The 21,133-nt window shown below is 42.3% G+C and overlaps 1 protein-coding gene across 6 annotated transcripts in view; it reads right to left on the bottom strand.

Moving 5' to 3' along the window:
• Positions 1 to 21,133, bottom strand: part of DPF3 (double PHD fingers 3) — a 491,728-nt gene that overhangs the window by 178,488 nt on the left and 292,107 nt on the right. For all 6 annotated transcript variants that reach the window (XM_082275031.1, XM_082275032.1, XM_082275035.1 and 3 more), the window contains exons 5-6: positions 14,845 to 14,937; positions 11,310 to 11,376 (exon numbers count right to left, since the gene is read on the bottom strand). In XM_082275031.1, coding sequence (XP_082131157.1) covers positions 11,310 to 11,376; positions 14,845 to 14,937 — 160 coding nt within the window. The remainder of the gene's footprint in view (positions 1 to 11,309; positions 11,377 to 14,844; positions 14,938 to 21,133) is intronic.

Raw genomic sequence — 21,133 nt, forward strand, 5'->3', positions numbered from 1 at the left:
AAAATTTTTTTTCCACCCCCTAAACACAAGTGTTAGGGCCCATTCACATGAAGTGTAGGTTTGTGCCTCCTGTGCAGAGCTGTATTTTACCAGTATAGGGATGCACAAAGTGTTGTGGGTGTCCCCGTGCCAGCTTCCTATTAATTTTTATTAGGACCCACATCTACCTGCATGTTGGAATAGGACACAGTGGTTGTACCCATGCAACTGTGTGTCCCAATAGAAATGAATAGGACACCGGCATCCCCATGCTGGTAAAAGATGGCCCTGCACAGGAGACGCATATCTGCAGCGTCAAGTGGGAATGGGCCCTAAATGAGGCCTAAGAATGCATTTCTCTGTCCTGTGATTATCATTATTATCATCATCATAATAATCACACAATACAGATGATGTGGGTCAATGCACCTGCATTAACATGGTAATGATGATGATCAAATTTAGCTGCTGTATCAATCATGTGCAACAGAGGCATGACCTAGGCGAAGAGGGTGTGTTTTTAGTTAAAAATACCTTATTTAGGCAAAATTCACTGCAGACTCGCTGGTCCCCACTTTCCTCACACTGTCACTCTGTTCTTTAATGGCTTTTGGCTGCTGCTGATTTCCCCTCAGTCTGAGCCTACGCCTCTCCTTCAGCACTTACTTGACAAAGGAGGCAGTCAGTGAAGAAGCTGCTGACAGCCGATGTGCCCTGTGACAGATATCACTCCGCCAGGACTGGAAGGTGTTATTTCGCCTGACCGCAGGATTTAGAAAAAATCCTCCGGGGCCCCTCTGAGTGAACTGATGGGGCCCAGGATATATGGTTAGACCACCTGGGAGCAGCGGGGAACTCGGAAAACTGGCAGAAGAAAAAATAAAGTGCCTGCACTTTGTATGTTCTGTGAAACCTACAGTTGCCGGCGGGACCGGGCCCCCTACAGAAGGCCCCGTTGTACCCCGCTATCAGCGGCCCTGCTTGTACCTGAACTCTGCACATAGCACGTCCTTAAACCCTGCACTATATATGTAGCACACCCCTCAACTCTGCACTCTGTGCATAGGGAACCCCTGAAACTGTGCTCTGTACATAGTGCATCCTTAAACTCTGCACGTAACGTACTCCTGGTATTTATTGCCCCTTAAGATTCTCCCAATGTAAGTGCAATTTGGCACCATTCAGTGTGGGGTGTGGGCTGGTTGAATTCCTGCACCTCTCGGAGAAAAAAGCCCTAGAAATGTATATATATATAACAGGCCCTTTGACGGCAACCATAATGGTGATGTGCCCAATGATGAAATTAAGTTTGATACCCCTGGTCTGAGATTATTAGTGGAGCACCCAGTGTTGTGACCCCTACATTTTATCTTATTTATAAATGATATGGAGCTTTGGATTAAAAGTATCATTTCAGTTTTTGCAAATGACAGCAAGCTATGCAGTGGAATAAAGTCCTTACAGGATGTCTCCAACTTACAAGCCAGCTTCAATGCACCATTTCATTTGGCATCTATGTGGAATGAGTTTTATTGTCGATAAATGTAAAACATGGCTAAACATGCAATTCCAGGACAGCTGGGGGGGAGTCAATGGTTGGGAAGGACCCGGGTGTTCTGGTAGATGATTCGCCTAATAATAGTGCCAATGCAGTGCCAAGTTGCAGTTTCTCAAACTAGCAAAACCCTTTTCTGTATTAAAATAGGTATAGGCTCATTAGTAAGACCTCATATGGAATATGCAGTTACATTTTTGGGCACCTGTTTACAAAAAGGATATCTACAAACTAGAGGCAAGTAAACTAATAATAAGCGTAAGGTATAGAGGAGCTCAGCTATAAAGAAAAATTAGCAGAACTGAATCTATATTCTCTCTTGAGAAGAAGCGATTAAGGAGGAATATTATCATCATGTATAAATACATAGGAGGTCCATATAGTGAACTTGGTGTTGGTTTATTGACTTTTAGGTCATTGCAGCGGAAAAGGGGGCACTCTTTACGTTTGGAGGAAAAGAAATTTAACAACCACATAAGAAAAAGCTTCACAGTAAGAGCTGTAAAAACGTGGAACAGACTCCCTCAAGAAGTTGTTCTGGCCAGCTCAGCAGATTCTTGAACACATTCTTGAAATGTTTTTTTTCCACCCCCTAAACACAAGTGTTAGGGCCCATTCACATGAAGTGTAGGTTTGTGCCTCCTGTGCAGAGCTGTATTTTACCAGTATAGGGATGCACAAAGTGTTGTGGGTGTCCCCGTGCCAGCTTCCTATTAATTTTTATTAGGACCCACATCTACCTGCATGTTGGAATAGGACACAGTGGTTGTACCCATGCAACTGTGTGTCCCAATAGAAATGAATAGGACACCGGCATCCCCATGCTGGTAAAAGATGGCCCTGCACAGGAGACTCATATCTGCAGCGTCAAGTGGGAATGGGCCCTAAATGAGGCCTAAGAATGCATTTCTCTGTCCTGTGATTATCATTATTATCATCATCATAATAATCACACAATACAGATGATGTGGGTCAATGCACCTGCATTAACATGGTAATGATGATGATCAAATTTAGCTGCTGTATCAATCATGTGCAACAGAGGCATGACCTAGGCGAAGAGGGTGTGTTTTTAGTTAAAAATACCTTATTTAGGCAAAATTCACTGCAGACTCGCTGGTCCCCACTTTCCTCACACTGTCACTCTGTTCTTTAATGGCTTTTGGCTGCTGCTGATTTCCCCTCAGTCTGAGCCTACGCCTCTCCTTCAGCACTTACTTGACAAAGGAGGCAGTCAGTGAAGAAGCTGCTGACAGCCGATGTGCCCTGTGACAGATATCACTCCGCCAGGACTGGAAGGTGTTATTTCGCCTGACCGCAGGATTTAGAAAAAATCCTCCGGGGCCCCTCTGAGTGAACTGATGGGGCCCAGGATATATGGTTAGACCACCTGGGAGCAGCGGGGAACTCGGAAAACTGGCAGAAGAAAAAATAAAGTGCCTGCACTTTGTATGTTCTGTGAAACCTACAGTTGCCGGCGGGACCGGGCCCCCTACAGAAGGCCCCGTTGTACCCCGCTATCAGCGGCCCTGCTTGTACCTGAACTCTGCACATAGCACGTCCTTAAACCCTGCACTATATATGTAGCACACCCCTCAACTCTGCACTCTGTGCATAGGGAACCCCTGAAACTGTGCTCTGTACATAGTGCATCCTTAAACTCTGCACGTAACGTACTCCTGGTATTTATTGCCCCTTAAGATTCTCCCAATGTAAGTGCAATTTGGCACCATTCAGTGTGGGGTGTGGGCTGGTTGAATTCCTGCACCTCTCGGAGAAAAAAGCCCTAGAAATGTATATATATATAACAGGCCCTTTGACGGCAACCATAATGGTGATGTGCCCAATGATGAAATTAAGTTTGATACCCCTGGTCTGAGATTATTAGTGGAGCACCCAGTGTTGTGACCCCTACATTTTATCTTATTTATAAATGATATGGAGCTTTGGATTAAAAGTATCATTTCAGTTTTTGCAAATGACAGCAAGCTATGCAGTGGAATAAAGTCCTTACAGGATGTCTCCAACTTACAAGCCAGCTTCAATGCACCATTTCATTTGGCATCTATGTGGAATGAGTTTTATTGTCGATAAATGTAAAACATGGCTAAACATGCAATTCCAGGACAGCTGGGGGGGAGTCAATGGTTGGGAAGGACCCGGGTGTTCTGGTAGATGATTCGCCTAATAATAGTGCCAATGCAGTGCCAAGTTGCAGTTTCTCAAACTAGCAAAACCCTTTTCTGTATTAAAATAGGTATAGGCTCATTAGTAAGACCTCATATGGAATATGCAGTTACATTTTTGGGCACCTGTTTACAAAAAGGATATCTACAAACTAGAGGCAAGTAAACTAATAATAAGCGTAAGGCATAGAGGAGCTCAGCTATAAAGAAAAATTAGCAGAACTGAATCTATATTCTCTCTTGAGAAGAAGCGATTAAGGAGGAATATTATCATCATGTATAAATACATAGGAGGTCCATATAGTGAACTTGGTGTTGGTTTATTGACTTTTAGGTCATTGCAGCGGAAAAGGGGGCACTCTTTACGTTTGGAGGAAAAGAAATTTAACAACCACATAAGAAAAAGCTTCACAGTAAGAGCTGTAAAAACGTGGAACAGACTCCCTCAAGAAGTTGTTCTGGCCAGCTCAGTAGATTCTTAAAAAAATAAAAACAGCTGGATACATTACTAAATGCATATAATACAATATAGCTGGATAAGCACATTTAAAGATGACATCACCAGGGGCAGTTGATCCAGGGAATATCCGATTGCTTCCTGGGTAATCAGGAAGGAATTCCACCCCGCTGATTGGATTAGGCTTTATTGGTTTTGATTATGCTGGTCTTTATTTGGGAGGAAGTTTAACCACTTGACCTCCGGAAAATTGACCCCCTTCATGACCAGGCCATACGGCACTGCATTACTTTAACCAGGGTTCGTACGGTCATAAAAATCCTGGAAAAGTCATGGGATTTTGACATGACACTTTCCAGGCCTGGAAAAGTTATGGAAAAATGAGTAAACCCCACAAAATTTTGGAAAAGTCATGGAATATTGTGCAACTATTTAATTTAGAAAATATGTCTCCGGGGGGGGTGTCAGGCCGGTGTCTGCCGGGCCGCCCGCATCACCGAGGGGGGGGGGTGTCAGGCCGCACTGGGGGGTGTCAGGCCAGTGCCCGCTGGGCCTCCCGCATCGCCGCACTGGGGGGTGTCAGGCCAGTGTCCGCCGGGCCGCCCGCATCTCCGTGTGAAGAAGGCAGCTGCAGCGGCAGGAAGAAGGTCGGTGAGAGTGTCTGAGCAGCCTTGTTTTGTGTGCTGGATAGGAGGGGGATGGGATGGGGCAGCTACATATAGATGAATTTAACTTTCCATATTTCTCCTGCTGTCGCTGAATGCTTGTTACTCCTCCTCTCAGCGGCTGCAGGAGAAATATGGAAAGTGCAATTCATCTATATGCAGCTGTCCCATCCCCCTCCTATACAACTTCCTTTGCTGGCCCCCCTCAGTGCTCTTTAGCCCCCCCTCAGTGTTAATAACCCCCCCAGTGCTATTAACGCCCCCCCCAGTGCTATTAGCCCCCCCTCAGTGCTCTTTAGCCCCCCCCGGTGCTCTTCAGCTCCCCACAGTGCTTTTCATTCCCCCCATGCTCTCTGGCTCCCCCAGGGCTCTCCACCCCCCTGTGCTCCCTGGCTCCCCCCTCAGTGATTTCCAGTCCCCCCCCAAGACAGTGCTCTCCAGTTCCCCCCCTCCCCCTGTGCTCTCCATCCCCCTGGTTTTCCCTGCTCCCCCCAGTGCTCTCCACCCCCCCCCCTGCGCTTTCCAACCCCCCTGCAAGGCTTTCTAAACCCCCCTTAATTCTCTCCAGTCCCCCCCCCCCCGTGCCATTCAGCTCCTCCAGTGCTCTCTGCTTCCCCTGTGCTCTCCGGCCCCCCTAGTGTTCTTCTATCATGTCCGCAGTCTCTGACCTTCTCTTGAATCATGTCTGCAGTCTCTGACCATCTCTTTTATCATGTCCGCAGTCTCTGACCATCTACTGTATCATGTTATTTTAGTAAAAATATGCTGGGTGTGACATGGATTTTCTTCTTATTTAATATGTATACATAGACATTTCATGAAACTTTAGGTCATGAATATTTACGTGAAGTCATGGAAAAGTCATGGAATTTTATTGGTAAAAATGTGTATGAACCCTGTTTAACTGACAATTGCATCACTGTACCTAAATAAAATGTATGCCTTTTTTGACAATTTACAATTAAAAATCAAAACAAAAAAAATATATATTTTTTTACTTTCTGCTATAAATCCAATAAAAAAAATTGAAAAAAAAAAATCAAATTTCTTCATCAGTTTAGGTCAATATGTATTCTGCTACATATTTTTAGTAAACAAAATCCCAATAAGCGTATATTGATTGGCTTGCGTGAATGTTATAGCCTCTACAAACTATGGGATCTTTTTATATATTTTTTAATGGTGGCGATCAGCGGGGTATAGGAGGACTACGATATTGCGGCGGACATTCTGACACTCACACTTTTGGGGGACCAGTGATACTAATATACAGTGATCAGCGCTAAAAATATGTGCTGTCACTGTACTAATGACACTGGCTAAGAAGGGGCTTAACATCTAGGACGATCAAAGGGTTAACTGTGTGCCTAGTCAGTGTTTTACTGTACTGTGGGAGGTGCTTTTACTAGTGTAAGAGATATAATCTGTTCCCTGCCTTGCAGGGACACAAATTCCATCCCTTCCCTCCTGTCAGAACAGTGATCTGCCTTGTTTACTTAGGCAGATCGCAGTTCTGTGTCTTTTCCTCATGATGTGTGTACTCACAGCGGGGAGCAAGCGGCCATCGGCGCATGTGTGCGGCCCCTACCTGGAAGTGTCGGATCACATATATAGGTGCTGCCCTGTAGCAGTAAAACTGATATAGGGAGGACCTAAACTGTTTAAGGGTCAATTCACACCAGTGCCTTTTAGCACAGCTGTAAAATGCAGATCAATGGAAGGGCATCTGAAAAACAATAATTTCCGACACTCGCCAAAAGGGATCCTGAAATCCTTTTTTCTACAGCTAAATCAACCTTTATCTTCCTTCATATGGGGATCCCATTCCCCACGGTACAAATTTGAAATTATGATGAGATCTAGGGGGGGGCTTAGCCCTTCCAGACTGCTACAAATACTATTTGGGGGCACAGCTGGTAACAGCTAGGTGGTGGTTATGGCCTGATAAATATAATAACTCTATGTTTTTGGAGGCAGCAGTATTAAACTCCTTGGAGGCCCTGCAACACCTTCTCTTTCATGGTCTCAAAGCCACTTACCTCTTAACCCCTTCCATGGTCACCACTCTTAAAGCACAGAATGTGGGGCTAGCATATGTAGATACACCGCATGATACTATATCTCCGAATACTCCTCTGTGGCGTAATCCAATTCAAAATACGTTTTTATAACTTACCAGATCCACAAGCATGGGCTAAATATAAAATTACACTTGTCTCCCATATAGTTGCCAATGGCTCCCTGCAGTCCTTTACATCTTTTTCCACTGACTATAACATCCCGACCTCTCACATGTTCAGATACCTTCAGTTTTCCCATTCTTTCAGTAGTGAATTTTCTAACACCCCCCTAAGGCTGAAGCAATCTGATTTGGAACATGTAATCTGGACCGAGTGCTCAGAGAAACCTACCTGCGCTATATAAACATCTCCTGTTGGTCTCCTTCCCCAACCTATGCACTCTTCGGCAGAGGTGGATGAGGGATGTACCTGAGCTTGACAATGAGGATTGGGAAGATATTTGGGACCTTCCTTTTTGCCATCTCCCAAAGAGACAAGCTCATTCAATTTAAAATTGTACATAAAACTTATTTTACTCTGCATAGACTGCATAAAATGAACCCATCGATTTCTCAGGAATGTTAGCGATGTGACCACTCCCCTGCTGATTTCTCAAATGTCTTTTGGAGCTGCCCGATTATTCTCAAATACTGGGAAGGGGTGATCTCTACTATTCCATTGCTAAGATCTCCCTGAAGCCTTCTGTAAGTCTTTGTCTATTTGGTTGGTGGAGGAATTGATCACCACAGTTGCAGGGAGGACTATGCTTATTTACTTCTTTTCAATGCCCGCAAAGCCATAACTATGTCATGAAAAAAGGCTATTTCTCCCTCCCAGAGTTTTGGAAACATTTGATTAATGTTTATAGAAAAATAAGTCGCGCTGCGTGATGTGGGTAAACAAATAAATGTCCAAACAAATGAGTGTCCCAAATATCAAGTTGAACGACGTTGGAAACAAAGAGTAACTCCACAGTCTCTTTAGGAAATGCGCTTACCAAATAGCCATTAAAAATCAGCAAGATTCATGAGCCAAGGTGCAGTCACAGATATGGGAGATTGGAGTGATCAGAGTCCTCAACGAATGGTGTTAGTGGTGTACATAAAAAAGAAAAACTTGCATAGTGTGATACCGTAGAAATAATGATTAAATCATAAGTTCCACCACCAAGGGAAATCCCTTAACAATTGTGCAGCAGCTCACCAAATAGCAGAAAATAGTGATCAGTGAAACCAAGTATCAGGGAGCGAAAAAAAATAGAGGGAGGAACCTCCACCAATTGCAAAGCCTCTTACCGGAGTTAACAAAAAGTGCAAACAAGGTCAATCCAAAAGAGAACCAATAAGCCAAAAGAATCACTCAGGTGGCACTGCAAGCCACTTACCAGAAGAAAGATAGTCTGTGCAGTATGATCTCTTTATCGCATTCCCTTCACAGGTGTAGCTTCATGACCAAAGGCATCAATAATATTCACTGTAAACTCAGTGCCAGAGTATATTGCACCAGCCAGAGTAAAAGAGAAAAAGCCCCAATAGTGTAATAAAGTCTGGACAAATTTATTGGATAAAATAAACCTTAGGTCGCGGCGTGCTGACGTCATCCCGGAAGTTATCCCAGGAACGGATGTGCTTTGCCGTCCGGCCGGCGGCCTTCCATCCCACACGATTTTATCGACTTTTGTTTGTAAGTGTATTTCTTTTATCCAATAAATTTGTCCAGACTTTATTACACTATTGGGGCTTTTTCTCTAAACACTGAGTTTACAGTGAATATTATTGATGCCTTTGGTCATGAAGCTACACCTGTGAAGGGAATGCGATAAAGAGATCATACTGCACAGACTATCTTTCTTCTGGTAAGAGGCTTGCAGTGCCACCTGAGTGATTCTTTTGGCTTATTGGTTCTCTTTTGGATTGACCTTGTTTGCACTTTTTGTTAACTCCGGTAAGAGGCTTTGCAATTGGTGGAGGTTCCTCCCTCTATTTTTTTTCGCTCCCTGATACTTGGTTTCACTGATCACTATTTTCTTCTATTTGGTGAGCTGCTGCACAATTGTTAAGGGATTTCACTTGGTGGTGGAACTTATGATTTGATCATTATTTGTACGGTATCACACTATGCAAGTTTTTCTTTTTTATGTACACCACTAACACCATTCGTTGAGGACTCTGATCACTCCAATCTCCCAGATCTGTGACTGCACCTTGGCTCATGAATCTTGCTGATTTTTAATGGCTATTTGGTAAGCGCATTTCCTAAAGAGACTGTGGAGTTACTCTTTGTTTCCAACGTCGTTCAACTTGATATTTGGGACACTCATTTGTTTGGACATTTATTTGTTTACCCACATCACGCAGCGCGACTTATTTTTCTATATGTTATTTAGGGTGTGGTCGCACTTGAAGTCGCTGCTTTTCTGATTTTTTGTTCACCTTAGCGCAGTTATTTCCCTTTACAATTTGATTAATGTTAATCTGCCTTTGGATAAAGACACCTATGTTAATAGGGGCTGTCCAAAGAAATAGGATAAACTGTGGTCCAAATGGCTGGCCGGCCCTACTACAGCATCTATTTTAAATAAACCATAATGCATATATTTTCTTTTGGGTTTTTTTTTTGTTTGGTGGTTACCATAGAGATAGGGGTGTTACTGGGGACACTCCCTTCTTATATTAGCATCAGTGACATATACAAGAAGATGTATCTTTAGGACTTTGAGCCACGCCTAGATGTTTTTGCTAGTCTCATTGTGGTCGCCTAGAATCTGAAGTTATATTTTGTTGCTTTTCATGACCCCTGTGTGGGCGACTGTGCCATTATTGTGACCTCTTGTTTTGGTTTTGTTAAGTTGTAGGACTTTACACCTGAAATACCAATTTAAAAAAAAACCAATAATTTCCAATGTGTCCTATGCGCACCATAACCTTGCATTGCACTAAAATGCAAAATGTAGGTCAACTGATGTCAAAATGTATGTTAACAGACGTCAGTGCGTGTTAAAACGTGACTAAAATGGATTGAAATATACAGAGCATTTTAAGTCAGTGTGAATTGGCCCTTAAACTATAAATTATTGTATTGTTGGGAAAAGTCTGAATAAAGATTTTAAAGTAACCACACTTGAGGCAGTGCATCTGTAGACCTAAGGATATATGTATAGGTAGCTGGGCAGTGGTGAGGAAAGGCATATGGAATGGAAGTAAATTCCCTATTATTGTATATTATTATTTTTATATCTCTAGAGTTCATATCTATACTAACATTGGTATTTGTGGGATTTTTCAGGTGCCAAGGATATACTGGATGATTATAGTCACAAAAAAATTGTAACCTTTGTATTAATACACATAAATATAGATCGAGAATGATTTCATCAATAACATTTCTCATGGCATCATGATATACCTTTACAAACGAGATGCCCTGTTCCCACCACATTGCTCGTGTGATGTAAATTGCAGTGCAGAAAAAAAAAATTCATTATTGTGCTGCTGTGCAGTTACATGAATGAAGTGTCATTATGTGACAAATAATGTTGAAAATCGCACAACTCCCTCCCAAAGCCAATACTGAACTAACCTGCACATTAAAATGCTGTTTTTACCATGCAGACTAGTGTGAACCTAGCCTACCTGTTAAAAGAGAAGTATGGGAATTTGTTTTGTTTTTGAATCATATTTACCTAGGTGCATGGCTCCAAGGCTGGGAACCAAGTGATCAAACACCACTGATCGCTTGGTTCTCAGAGCTCCTTGAGCAGAGAGTTGGTGACTGTCAGTCACCGCTGTCTGCTCTGACCCTCTGCGCTTGCTGAAGGGGTCGGGAGCGGTTGGCTCAGGCTCTGGACCTGGACCGGCTCAGTGACATCAGCCAGCTGTCTGCTGAAAACAGGACACAGGGGTGTGGAACAAACTACACTCCTGTGATCCACAGAAGTACAGCCAAACAAGTGGAACAAAAGTTCCACTTTAGGTGAAAGCATCAATTTGACAACCAGGTAGCTATTCTTTTCAAGAGTCCACTGTGGCATCCAATGTATTTCTCTTTAATTGGTACAAATCTTAGTGTCTACCGTGATTTTATAATACTTTCATATATAACGATACTTTTAGATTGTGCATTGCTTATTGTTGATTTTTCACAACAGAGTTTTAAAGTAGGTTTAGTAGTAGTTTTATAGTAGGGATAAATTTGGAAGCAACTTGCATTTCAGATATTGTTACACTTGCACTAAGCTTTGCAAATCTAAGCAACCTTAAGAATAAAAGCAAGCAGAAGCTAGCAGACAGCCAAGTAAAGCAGTACAAAAACAAAATAAAAAATGACAAAGCTATGATTCTTACTGATGGGTATCAAGCTGTGCACATAGGAACAAAGTTAGAGCACAAAAAGGGGATCACTACTTACTGTCACATACGTAAGGTTTGTCATGCTCATCAAATGATGTATCATTCCTCCTCCTTCCACCGCGAGTCTATAATTTAAAGGGAACATTTTTCTGAATGTTTTATTTTCACAATAATACATTACACTTTTGGCTTTAAGCATGTTATTTTGATATCAGTAGAAGGACTTACACAGAGTTTGGCCAATAATATAGAATATAATATAGAAGCCTATATAGTCAGTTTCTGAATCTGGCTCTGTCGTGGCCCACCCTACAGGGCTTGTTGCTAAGCTCCCTGATCTGTCAGATAGTGAGGATGATTCCTCCACAATGGCAGTGGTGCACATTGTGCACAAGAAATCACTGGTTGATGCGCTTGTTACATCTGTGTGGGTGACATTGAAGATGGAGGATACAGCAGAGGTGGCTGTTCCTTTTGGTGCTTACAAGCCGTCTCGCAGGTGAAAGTGTTTCCTTATCCCTCCTATTTTGACAAGTTTGTCTACAATGATTGGGAGCGCCCAAAGGTCCCTATGTGGTTCCTAAACGTTTTTCAGTACCGTTCCCCTCATGGGGAGAGAGTACTTTTCTTCTGCAGAGAGTTGTAGACACGCCACTTCTTTCTCGGCACGCAAAAATCTTTTTGGTCCATCGGGCCACTGACAAGAGCTCCAAACCTTTCAAGACCTTTCAAGCGGCCCTGATCTGGCAAGCCAAGAGCAGGTTTCTTTAGACCCCAATCAAGGCTCCTTCAGCATTAAGGTGCACCCTCAACCATGCCTGGGGTGGGGGCCCGTGGACTTCCTTGGTGAACGATAAATGGGTCCACAAAGTAATTCTGTCTGGTTACAAGATAGTTTCATTCTTGCTCTCCGAAAAGGTTCTTTCCCTCCAATGTGCGTCTGACCTCTGCAGGACCTGTTACTTCAGGGAGTGATTGTCACACTTCTGATTTCGGAACGGTTTCAAGGTTTTTTTTTTCAAACTGAATTATGGTCTCAAAAAAGGAGGGCAAGGTTCATCCGATTCTATACCTCAAGGCCCTGAACTGTTTTGTGCGGGTACAGAAATTTAGAATGGAATCCATTCAAATGGTAGTGCCATCCCTACATGAGCGGGATTTCTGAGCCTCTATCGCAATCAAAGATGCTTACCTGCATATTCCAATATGTGCCCGACACCAGCATTTCCTCCCCTTTGCTGTGGGAGAGGAGCACTATCAGTTTGCGGCGTTACCCTTTGGTCTCGCCTCTGCTCCTCTGGTCTTCACAAAGGTGTTGGCCCCGGTCTTGGCGTTGCTACGTTAGAGCAGAGTCTTTTGCTGTGCTGGGCTAATTCGACGACCTTCTCTTGTGAGCAGAGTCTTTCTTCGTCTGCATTGGCAGACGACGTGGAGATCACTATCCTGACCTTGAAGGAGTTCTGTGGACTTCTGAGCTACCAGAAGTCTGCCCAGGAAATTGGATTACCTGGGTCTGACTCTGGATTCAGCTCTGGCCAGAGTGTTTCTTCCTCTGGACAAACTCCAGAAGTTGCATTCTGTGATTCATCTCTTGCTGTCCCACAGGTGGTCTTCCCTCCAGATTTGCATGCAAGAGCTGGGCCTGAAGGTGTCTACCTTCGAGGCTGTCCAGTTTGCATTGCTCCATATGAGTTTCCTTCAGAGGGAGATACTGGTAAAATGGGTTTAAGTGTCAAAAGTCTCTGGGAATCAGATTCATCTGAGCTGGGAAATCAAGGGGTTCTCCCTCCTCCTACATAGGAGGGAGAACCTTTCATTGTCAATGAGTGAGACAAAGTCAGCATAGCCCTCTACCAGGAAATTCTAGAGCACTTCATGCTTCCCTCTGCTGACCAGCTTTATGGAGATGCTGATTATATTTTCCAGCAGGACTTGGCACCTGCCCACACTGCCAAAACTACCAATACCTGGTTTAATGATCATGGTATGACTGTGCTTGATTGGCCAGCAAACTTGCCTGACCTAAACCCCATAGAGAATCTGTGAGGTATTGTCAAGGGGACGATGAGACACACCAGACCCAACAATGCAGGTAAGCTGAAGGCCGCTAAAGCAACCTGGGCTTCCATACCATCTCAGCAGTTCCACAGGCTGATCGCCTCCATGCCACGCCTCATTGATGCAGCAATTCATGCAAAAGGAGCCCAAACCAAGTATTGAGTGCATACTATACTGGACATGGACATACTTTTCAGTAAGCCAACATTTCTGTATTAAAAATCTTTTTTTTATTGGCTTTATGTAATATTCAAATTTTCTGAGATACTGTATTTTGGGTTTTCACTACCTGTGAAGCCATAATCCTCTAAATAAAAAGAAAGACATGCTTAAAATATATTTCACTCTGTGTGTAACACATTTATACAAAATATACAAGTTTCACTTTTTGAATTGAATTACTGAAATAAATTAACTTTTTGATTGCGCACGAAAGACACTGTCATGGTAACAAAAGAGCTTGCTTCCCACGCTGGTTCTCATGGTGTCCATCTTCCAGTCTACACTTCCTGCTGTCACCACAGAGTAAGTTCATTCGGACGTGTCAGCTATCCTTGGCTCGGTTCTCTGGTCTATTCTCTACCATCTCCTGCTGTCCTGCAGTGACGCTCTCCAGGTGTGCCTGCACTCCCTGATCTGGCTTTCCGGATAACAAGCTTCCATCTCCCTACAGCATGGTCATTGGCGCATCCTCCATGTTCGTTTAGATGTTAGTCTGGATGGCATTACCCCTCAACTTCCAAGATTACCAGTGTTACCATTTATTTATCCTTTCTCTAGTGATTAATCTTTATACATTGAGGACAATAAACATTGTTTTATTCATGGTTCAGTTCACTCTCGATGGTTTCCTTACCTCTAGTTATCCAGGCTATTGAGCGCTGTCTACTTGTTAAGTGTGTCACAACAGGCAAGGCTACCAGGAAAAGATGTGCATATATGAAAGGAGTGCCAGACCAAAAAATAGGAATCCAAATTCATATTTTGATGTTGTGTTAAAAAAAAACAGCCAACGTGTTTTGGGGGTCAAAGGAACTCCCCCTTTATCAGGGCTACAATATGGCTTATGTTTTATTTTAGCCCTGATAAAGGGGAAGTTCCTTTGCCACCCTTGAAATACATTGGCTGTCTTTTAATACATCAATAAATAAATTTGGACTCTTATATGGAAGGAGCGCCAGACCAAAAAATATGTACATTATTGCTCACAGGCAGAGAGAATCATTTAAGACAGAATAGACTACTAGGATATATTCTGCCCTAAAAACCTTGCCTGTCAGTGTTTTCTTTTTTGTCTTTATTTTTTTGAGAGTTTTATTCTGCTTTATTAAACTTTTGTGAATTCAGAACATGGGCAAACAACATCGCTGTGCTTGGTTTAGTAAGAGCTGACACATCATTTTGTGAGATAAGCCTTCTATGCTTCACTGATAAACATAACACTGCAAAACTGTACAAACAGATGTGAAAATACTTCTCTCTGTATTCCAAAAACTGTAGTAACAAGTGCATTAGTAAATAAACAGCATGCTTACCCGACCCCTACTGCGGTATTTTCTTTTAGGAACTTCTTCATCAAGGTCATCATCACCATTTGCATCATCATTTTCATCATTTTCTAGTACTCTCTAGGGAGGACGAAAAAAATGTAGGATTGCACTATGAAAAAAAATCTCATAAAAAAAAAGTACTGTAAAAGATTTAAAATAATAATCTTTTAGCAAAATAAAACACAGGACCTTGTGTGTTCACTCTCACACTCAAATCTGGGAAAGAAGATAAAAAGTACTAGAATAGAATCTCTCCCTACAGCATTTTCTACTGCTTCTTCATAGGATCAGTTTCCTAACAATTGTTTTCCACTCTGAGAAAGATCGACATTCAGAGTACTGTTTTAATTATGATACAAAATAGATGCTAGCTTTAGACAAACTTCAGTCTAATGCCGATTTTCTCTTCCCTCTTTCCTTATTTTGACAATATGTGGTTTTGCTCAAGCTAGATTCTAAGAGTGCTTGACCCAAAGATATATCGTTTTGAGTAGTAAGTAGCACACTTTCTATTTAATGTTGATTTCACAATCTATTGAATAGCATAATTAATGAGCTGTTGACCCCCTAAAACACCTACAATATGCTTAAAATGTATTAATGATTATGGAAATAAATATTCTTTAAGTCCAACAATAAACTCAGGAGCGTCTGAACGGCACTCCTGTGTCCATGTCAGTTTTTCAAACATAATGCTTTATTTGGGTGCACCTTACCCCCTCTCAATGCCAAGCCGCATCAATGCAGTAATTCATGTAAAAAGAGGCCTGACCAAGTATTTGGTGCATATTATACTATGCATGGACATACTTTTTAGTAAGCCAACATTTCTGTATTAAAATTTTTTTTTCTTTTTTTTTTTATTGGTCTTGTGTTATTCTACTTATCTGAGATACTGATTTTTGAGTTTTTACTAGCTGTAAGCCATAATCATCAAAATAAAAAGAAATAGATACTATTCCGTCCTCTAATGCTAAAGATGCACTGTTTACTCCCACTGACTCCAGGACTATTTAAACTCCTAATGGCCACAATCTGCCCCCCTAAAGTCTGAAGGACAGTAAACAGGCCCTTGTTTAGAAAGTTTGGAGACTCCGGTCTACAGTACAGGACACAGGCCATCAATCATTTGCGATAGGTTATACTGTATGCTGTACCTTCAGGTAACTGGACACTGGCAAAGCCATTCAAATCTTTAACACTCCTTCATATAACTCCTCTCACTAGGTATCCCTCATTTTTTTGCTAGTGTCCTCAGGTGATTAATCAATATGGGATAGAAGATCGTGAATACTACCCTGTTTCCCTGAAAATAAGCCCTACCCTGAAAATAAGACCTAGCATGATTTTCAGGGATGGCTGCAAAATAAGCCCTACCCCGAAAATAAGCCCTAGTAAAATCCTTGATCTCAGCCCCTCCCTCTGCAGTATTCAGAGAGGGAAAGTAGAGCTCCAGAGGGTCATGTGAGCGCCCAGCGGCACTGTGAATAAGGTATTTTCCACAATAAAGTTACAAAAGGAGACACACTGCACATTATATAATCTTTTGACAAAATCGATTACATCATTTTTCAATGACTTTTCCAAGTTTTATTTTTGGGAATGAATAAACATAAGCATTGGACAGAATTTCATAATGCTGATTTCTGAGCTGACAGGGGTAGAGAACTTTATTTTTTTAACATTTTATTGTTTTATTCTAGGTTTTTTAGAACATAGAGAGGGCTAAATGATACAGCACAAGCACTGTGCTGTCTATCATGCTATAAAGGATCAGGATATTTATTTTAGGGTTAAAATCATTTGAAGATAGTAATTGTACATACCGTAAATAAGACATCCCCTGAAAATAAGCCCTAGTGTGGTTTTTGAAGCCAAAATTAATATAAGACCCGGTCTTATTTTCAGGGAAACACGGTAGGTATAGTGAATTCTTCAAATAAGATTGATTACAAACTGTACCAAGCCACTGCAGAGTGTTGGTTTGCCGGATCAGTGTCCACTAGTTTTGTATTGTGGGGGACTAGTTTTTGTATTGTGTAGAGAGGAGGACCTTCCTGTAATGTTGTGACTGCATTGGACCTAGCTCACAGGCGACACACCTAGGTACTAAGTATAGTGTGTGTACCACCACCGAGTGCTACACAAATCTAGAGCAGTGGTACCCCTGCGGGGGAGCCCAGTACTTTAAGGTCCCCCTCATCAGAGAGGGAGATGGGTGCAATAAAAGCAGGCAAAACAACTTTGCATTGTCCCTAGGAATATTTTCCAGGGTGTGGTAAGGTAGGTGCCAGTAAAAGCAGATCTGCAGTTGGTGGTACAGCACTGTCAAGTACTGGAGCATGTGGATCAAGGGTGCTGTGGTTATTCCCCTTTAAATAGGATCCTGTACCATTCCAAGGGAGACCTGGTCCACTTTTCTGGGCAAGGCTCAGCACGCTGCCATCTAACCACTCCCAGCAGGACAAGGCGCATGTGCAGTTGCCATCTTGGTACCCTCAGTTGGCTTACAGCACATGTGCGGGTACCAGTTTGCCCTTAGGCGGGCAGATGCAGCCAGCATATTGGATTAGAGAACATGTGCAGATGACATTTTCACTTGGAGAGCAATACAGCAGGATGCAACTGGCAGTTCCCTACCATGGCTCTCTAAGCTGGGCAGCTTTGTACAATATCAAGGAGTGGGTCATGCCAATCCACATTGGGTTCAACTTCAGGGGACTAGGTACTGTACCCTAAAACTGCTACCAGGGGGCATGAGTACACCATAGGGGAGGCACCAGAAAATGAAGAACTCTAACCATGAGGGGGGGGGGCAGCTCAAACAGCATATGGTCTTTTCCTACAATCCTGGGCATTGTTCGGTTTCCTACAGGGGAGCAGAGGCTTCCCTCTCCAATGAGACAATTAGGGTTCTCCATAACCTCAGATTCAGGCAGCCGCATCTGGGACACTACATACATTCTACTTGTTTGAGCGAAGAGTTTTTCATTCAAATGTTCATTCATTCAAAGGCTAGGGCTCACAGTTCCCTGATTTCCTCTGACCTTTAAAGTCGTTGAACTGGTTGGGTGTGGAATAGGATGATTCAGCAAGTGGGGGACTCTCCGATTCAAATGAGTGATCGGAGGAAGGGTACCTTTCTGTCATGGAGTCGCCAAAATTGAAAGATACCATTTAGGTACTTACAGAAGTGGTGTGCAAATATCTTAAGTTACTCGCCTTGCCTGAAGGCCCAAAAGTGATAGAATAGGTTGTAGAAAACAGAAAAAAACTCCTAAAAGGTTTTCTGTTCACACCTTTACCACTTGCCTACAGTGCACTTTCACCCCCTTCCTGCCCAGACCGATTTTCAGCTTTCAGTGCTCTCACATTTTGAATGACAATTACTCAGTCATGCAACACTGTACCCATAAAAAAATGTGTGTCCTTTTTTTCACACAAATAGAGCTTTCTTTTGATGGTATTTAATCACTACTGGGTTTTTTATTTTTTGTGCTATAAAATAAAAAAAGACTGAAAATATTGTGAAAAAACGCATTTTTCTTTGTTTCTGTCATAAAATTTTGCAAATTAGTAATTTTCCTTCACAAATTTTGGCCAAAATGTATACTGCTACTTATCTTTGGTAAAAATAAACCAAATAAGTGTATATTATTTGGTCTTTGTGAAAGTTCTAGAGTCCACAAGTTATAGCGCTAATCATTAAAAAGTATCACACTTGATCACACCTGATGTACTGAAGGCCTATCTCAATTCTTGAGACACTAAAAAGTCAGGAAAGTACAAATACCCCCCAAATGACCCTTTTTTTGGAAAGTAGACATTCCAATGTATTTAATAAGGGGCATGGTGAGTTTTTTGAAGTTGTAATTTTTTCCTACAATTCTTTGCATAATTAATTTTACAAATTGACGTATTAACAGGTTATTTCTCTCACACAGCATATATATACTTGCAACTACACCCCAAAACACATTCTACTACTCCTCCTGAGTATGGCGATACCACATGTGTGAGACTTTTTCACAGCCTGGCCACATACAGAGGCCCAACATCCAAGTAGCACCGTCCGGCATTCTAGGAGCATAAATTACACATATAATTTCCTGACAACCTATCGCATTTTTGAAGGCCCTGAAGCACCAGGACAATGGAAACCCCCATAAAATGACCCAATTTTGGAAAGCAAACACCCCAACGTATAATGTTTGAGGCATAATGAGTCTTTTGAACGTGTCATTTTTTTCCACAAGTTTTTGGAAACTGTGGAAAGAAAATGAAAATGCATTTTTTTTTTTTACACAAAGTTGTCCATTTATGAAATATTTCCAACACATAGCATGTACATAGCAAAAATTGCACCCCAAAATACATTCTGCTACTCCTCCTGATTATGTCAATACCACATGTGTGAGACTTTTTCACAGCCTGGCCACATACAGAGGCCTAACATCCAAGTAGCACTTTACACAAAGTTGTCCATTTATCCACTTTAAGACTGGGCCTATTTTTGACACTTGGTGTTTACAAGCTAAAATCATTTTTTTTGCTAGAAAACTACTTAGTACCCCCAAACATTATATATTTTTTTTAGCAGAGACCCTAGAGAATAAAATGGAGATCGTTGCAATATTTTTTATCACACCATATCTGCGCAGCAGTCTTCCAAATGCAATTTTTTTGAAAAAAATTAAATTTTTGAATTAAAAAATAAGAAAACAGTAAATTAAGCCCAATTTTTTTTTCATAATGTGAAAGATAATGTTACGCCGAGTAATTAGATACCCAACATGTCATGCTTCAAAATTGCGCACGCTCACAGAATGGCGCCAAACATTGGTACTTAAAAATCCCCATAGGCAACATTTTAAAAATTTCTACAGGTTACCAGCTTAGAGTTACAGAGGAGGTCTAGGGCTCAAATTATTGCTCTCGCTCTAACGATCGCGGGTATACCTCACATGTGTGGTTTGAACACCGTTTACATATGTGGGCGGGACTTGCGTATGCGTTCGCTTCTGCGAGCAAGCTAACGGGGACAGGGCGCTTTAATTTTTTTTTTTCCTATTTATTTTATTTATTATTTTTTTATTTTTACATTTTTAAAAAAAAAAATTTTTGATCATTTTTATTCCTATTACAAGGAATGTAAACATCCCTTGTAATAGAAATAGGCATGACAGGTCCTCTTTATTGTGAGATCTGGGGTCAAAAAGACCTCAGACCTCACAACTACACTAAAAAAGGAAAAAATAAATAAATTGTTGAAAAAGGAAAAAAAAAAAGCGGCCCTTTAAACCGGTTGCTAGGCAACGACTTTTGACGTAGCTCCGGTCATCCAAGACCATAGAGTCGAGTGAGGGCCATCTTGCCGTCACTCCACTTCCTGTCTCTGAGGATCTGGGACCGGATAGTTTTCCCCACTGCCGGTGGGTCCGGTAAGCTGGGAAAACATCTGGGACGCGGCGGGAGGGGGGGGCACCTCTTCCCCTGCACCGTAAGGGTAATTCCGTGGCGAATCCGCCACTGGGACCACCCTTATCTGAAAGCCGACCGCCCGCCGTTTAAAAAAATACCAGGGCTATGGGGGCTATCTGCTGCCATAACCCCAGTATTTAGCTTTTAATTGCCGACGTATATAGTCGTTAGGCGGTCAGTAAGTGGTTGCACGTATATAGCAAAAATTGCACCCCAAAATACATTCTATAAAGGAAAGTGTACAGGAATAGTCCGAGTCCATCTCCGATCCGCTACTATTAGCAATGTCAAATTCCGAATCGGATTCGGAATTTGATTCAGATACTGATGAGAGCCCCCAGTGCTCTCAACAGTCATGGAGAGGACCTGAAGGGCCTCCTCGTTGCTGTACATCCTTTTTGATGTGCTGTCTGTGATGGGCTGTGCGACGGGTGACTGCGGATGATCACTGATGGGTGGCAGGTGACTGATAGGTGGCAGGTGACGGTCACTGATGGTGTGACAGATGACGATGACTGATGGGTTGACAGATAACGATGACTGATGGGTTGACAGGTGACGATGACTGATGGGGTGACAGATGACGATGACTGATGGGGTGACAGATGACGATGACTGATGGGGTGACAGGTGAAAATGACTGATGGGGTGACAGGTGACGTTGACTGATGGGGTGACAGATGAAAATGACTGATGGGGTGACAGGTGACAATGACTGATGGGGTGACAGGTGACGATGATTGATGGGGTGACAGGTGACGATCACTGATGGGGTGACAGCCAGGTGACGATG

This window comes from Pelophylax lessonae, assembly GCF_965119305.1.
Source record: "Pelophylax lessonae genome assembly, chromosome: 13".
Lineage (NCBI taxonomy): Eukaryota > Metazoa > Chordata > Amphibia > Anura > Ranidae > Pelophylax > Pelophylax lessonae.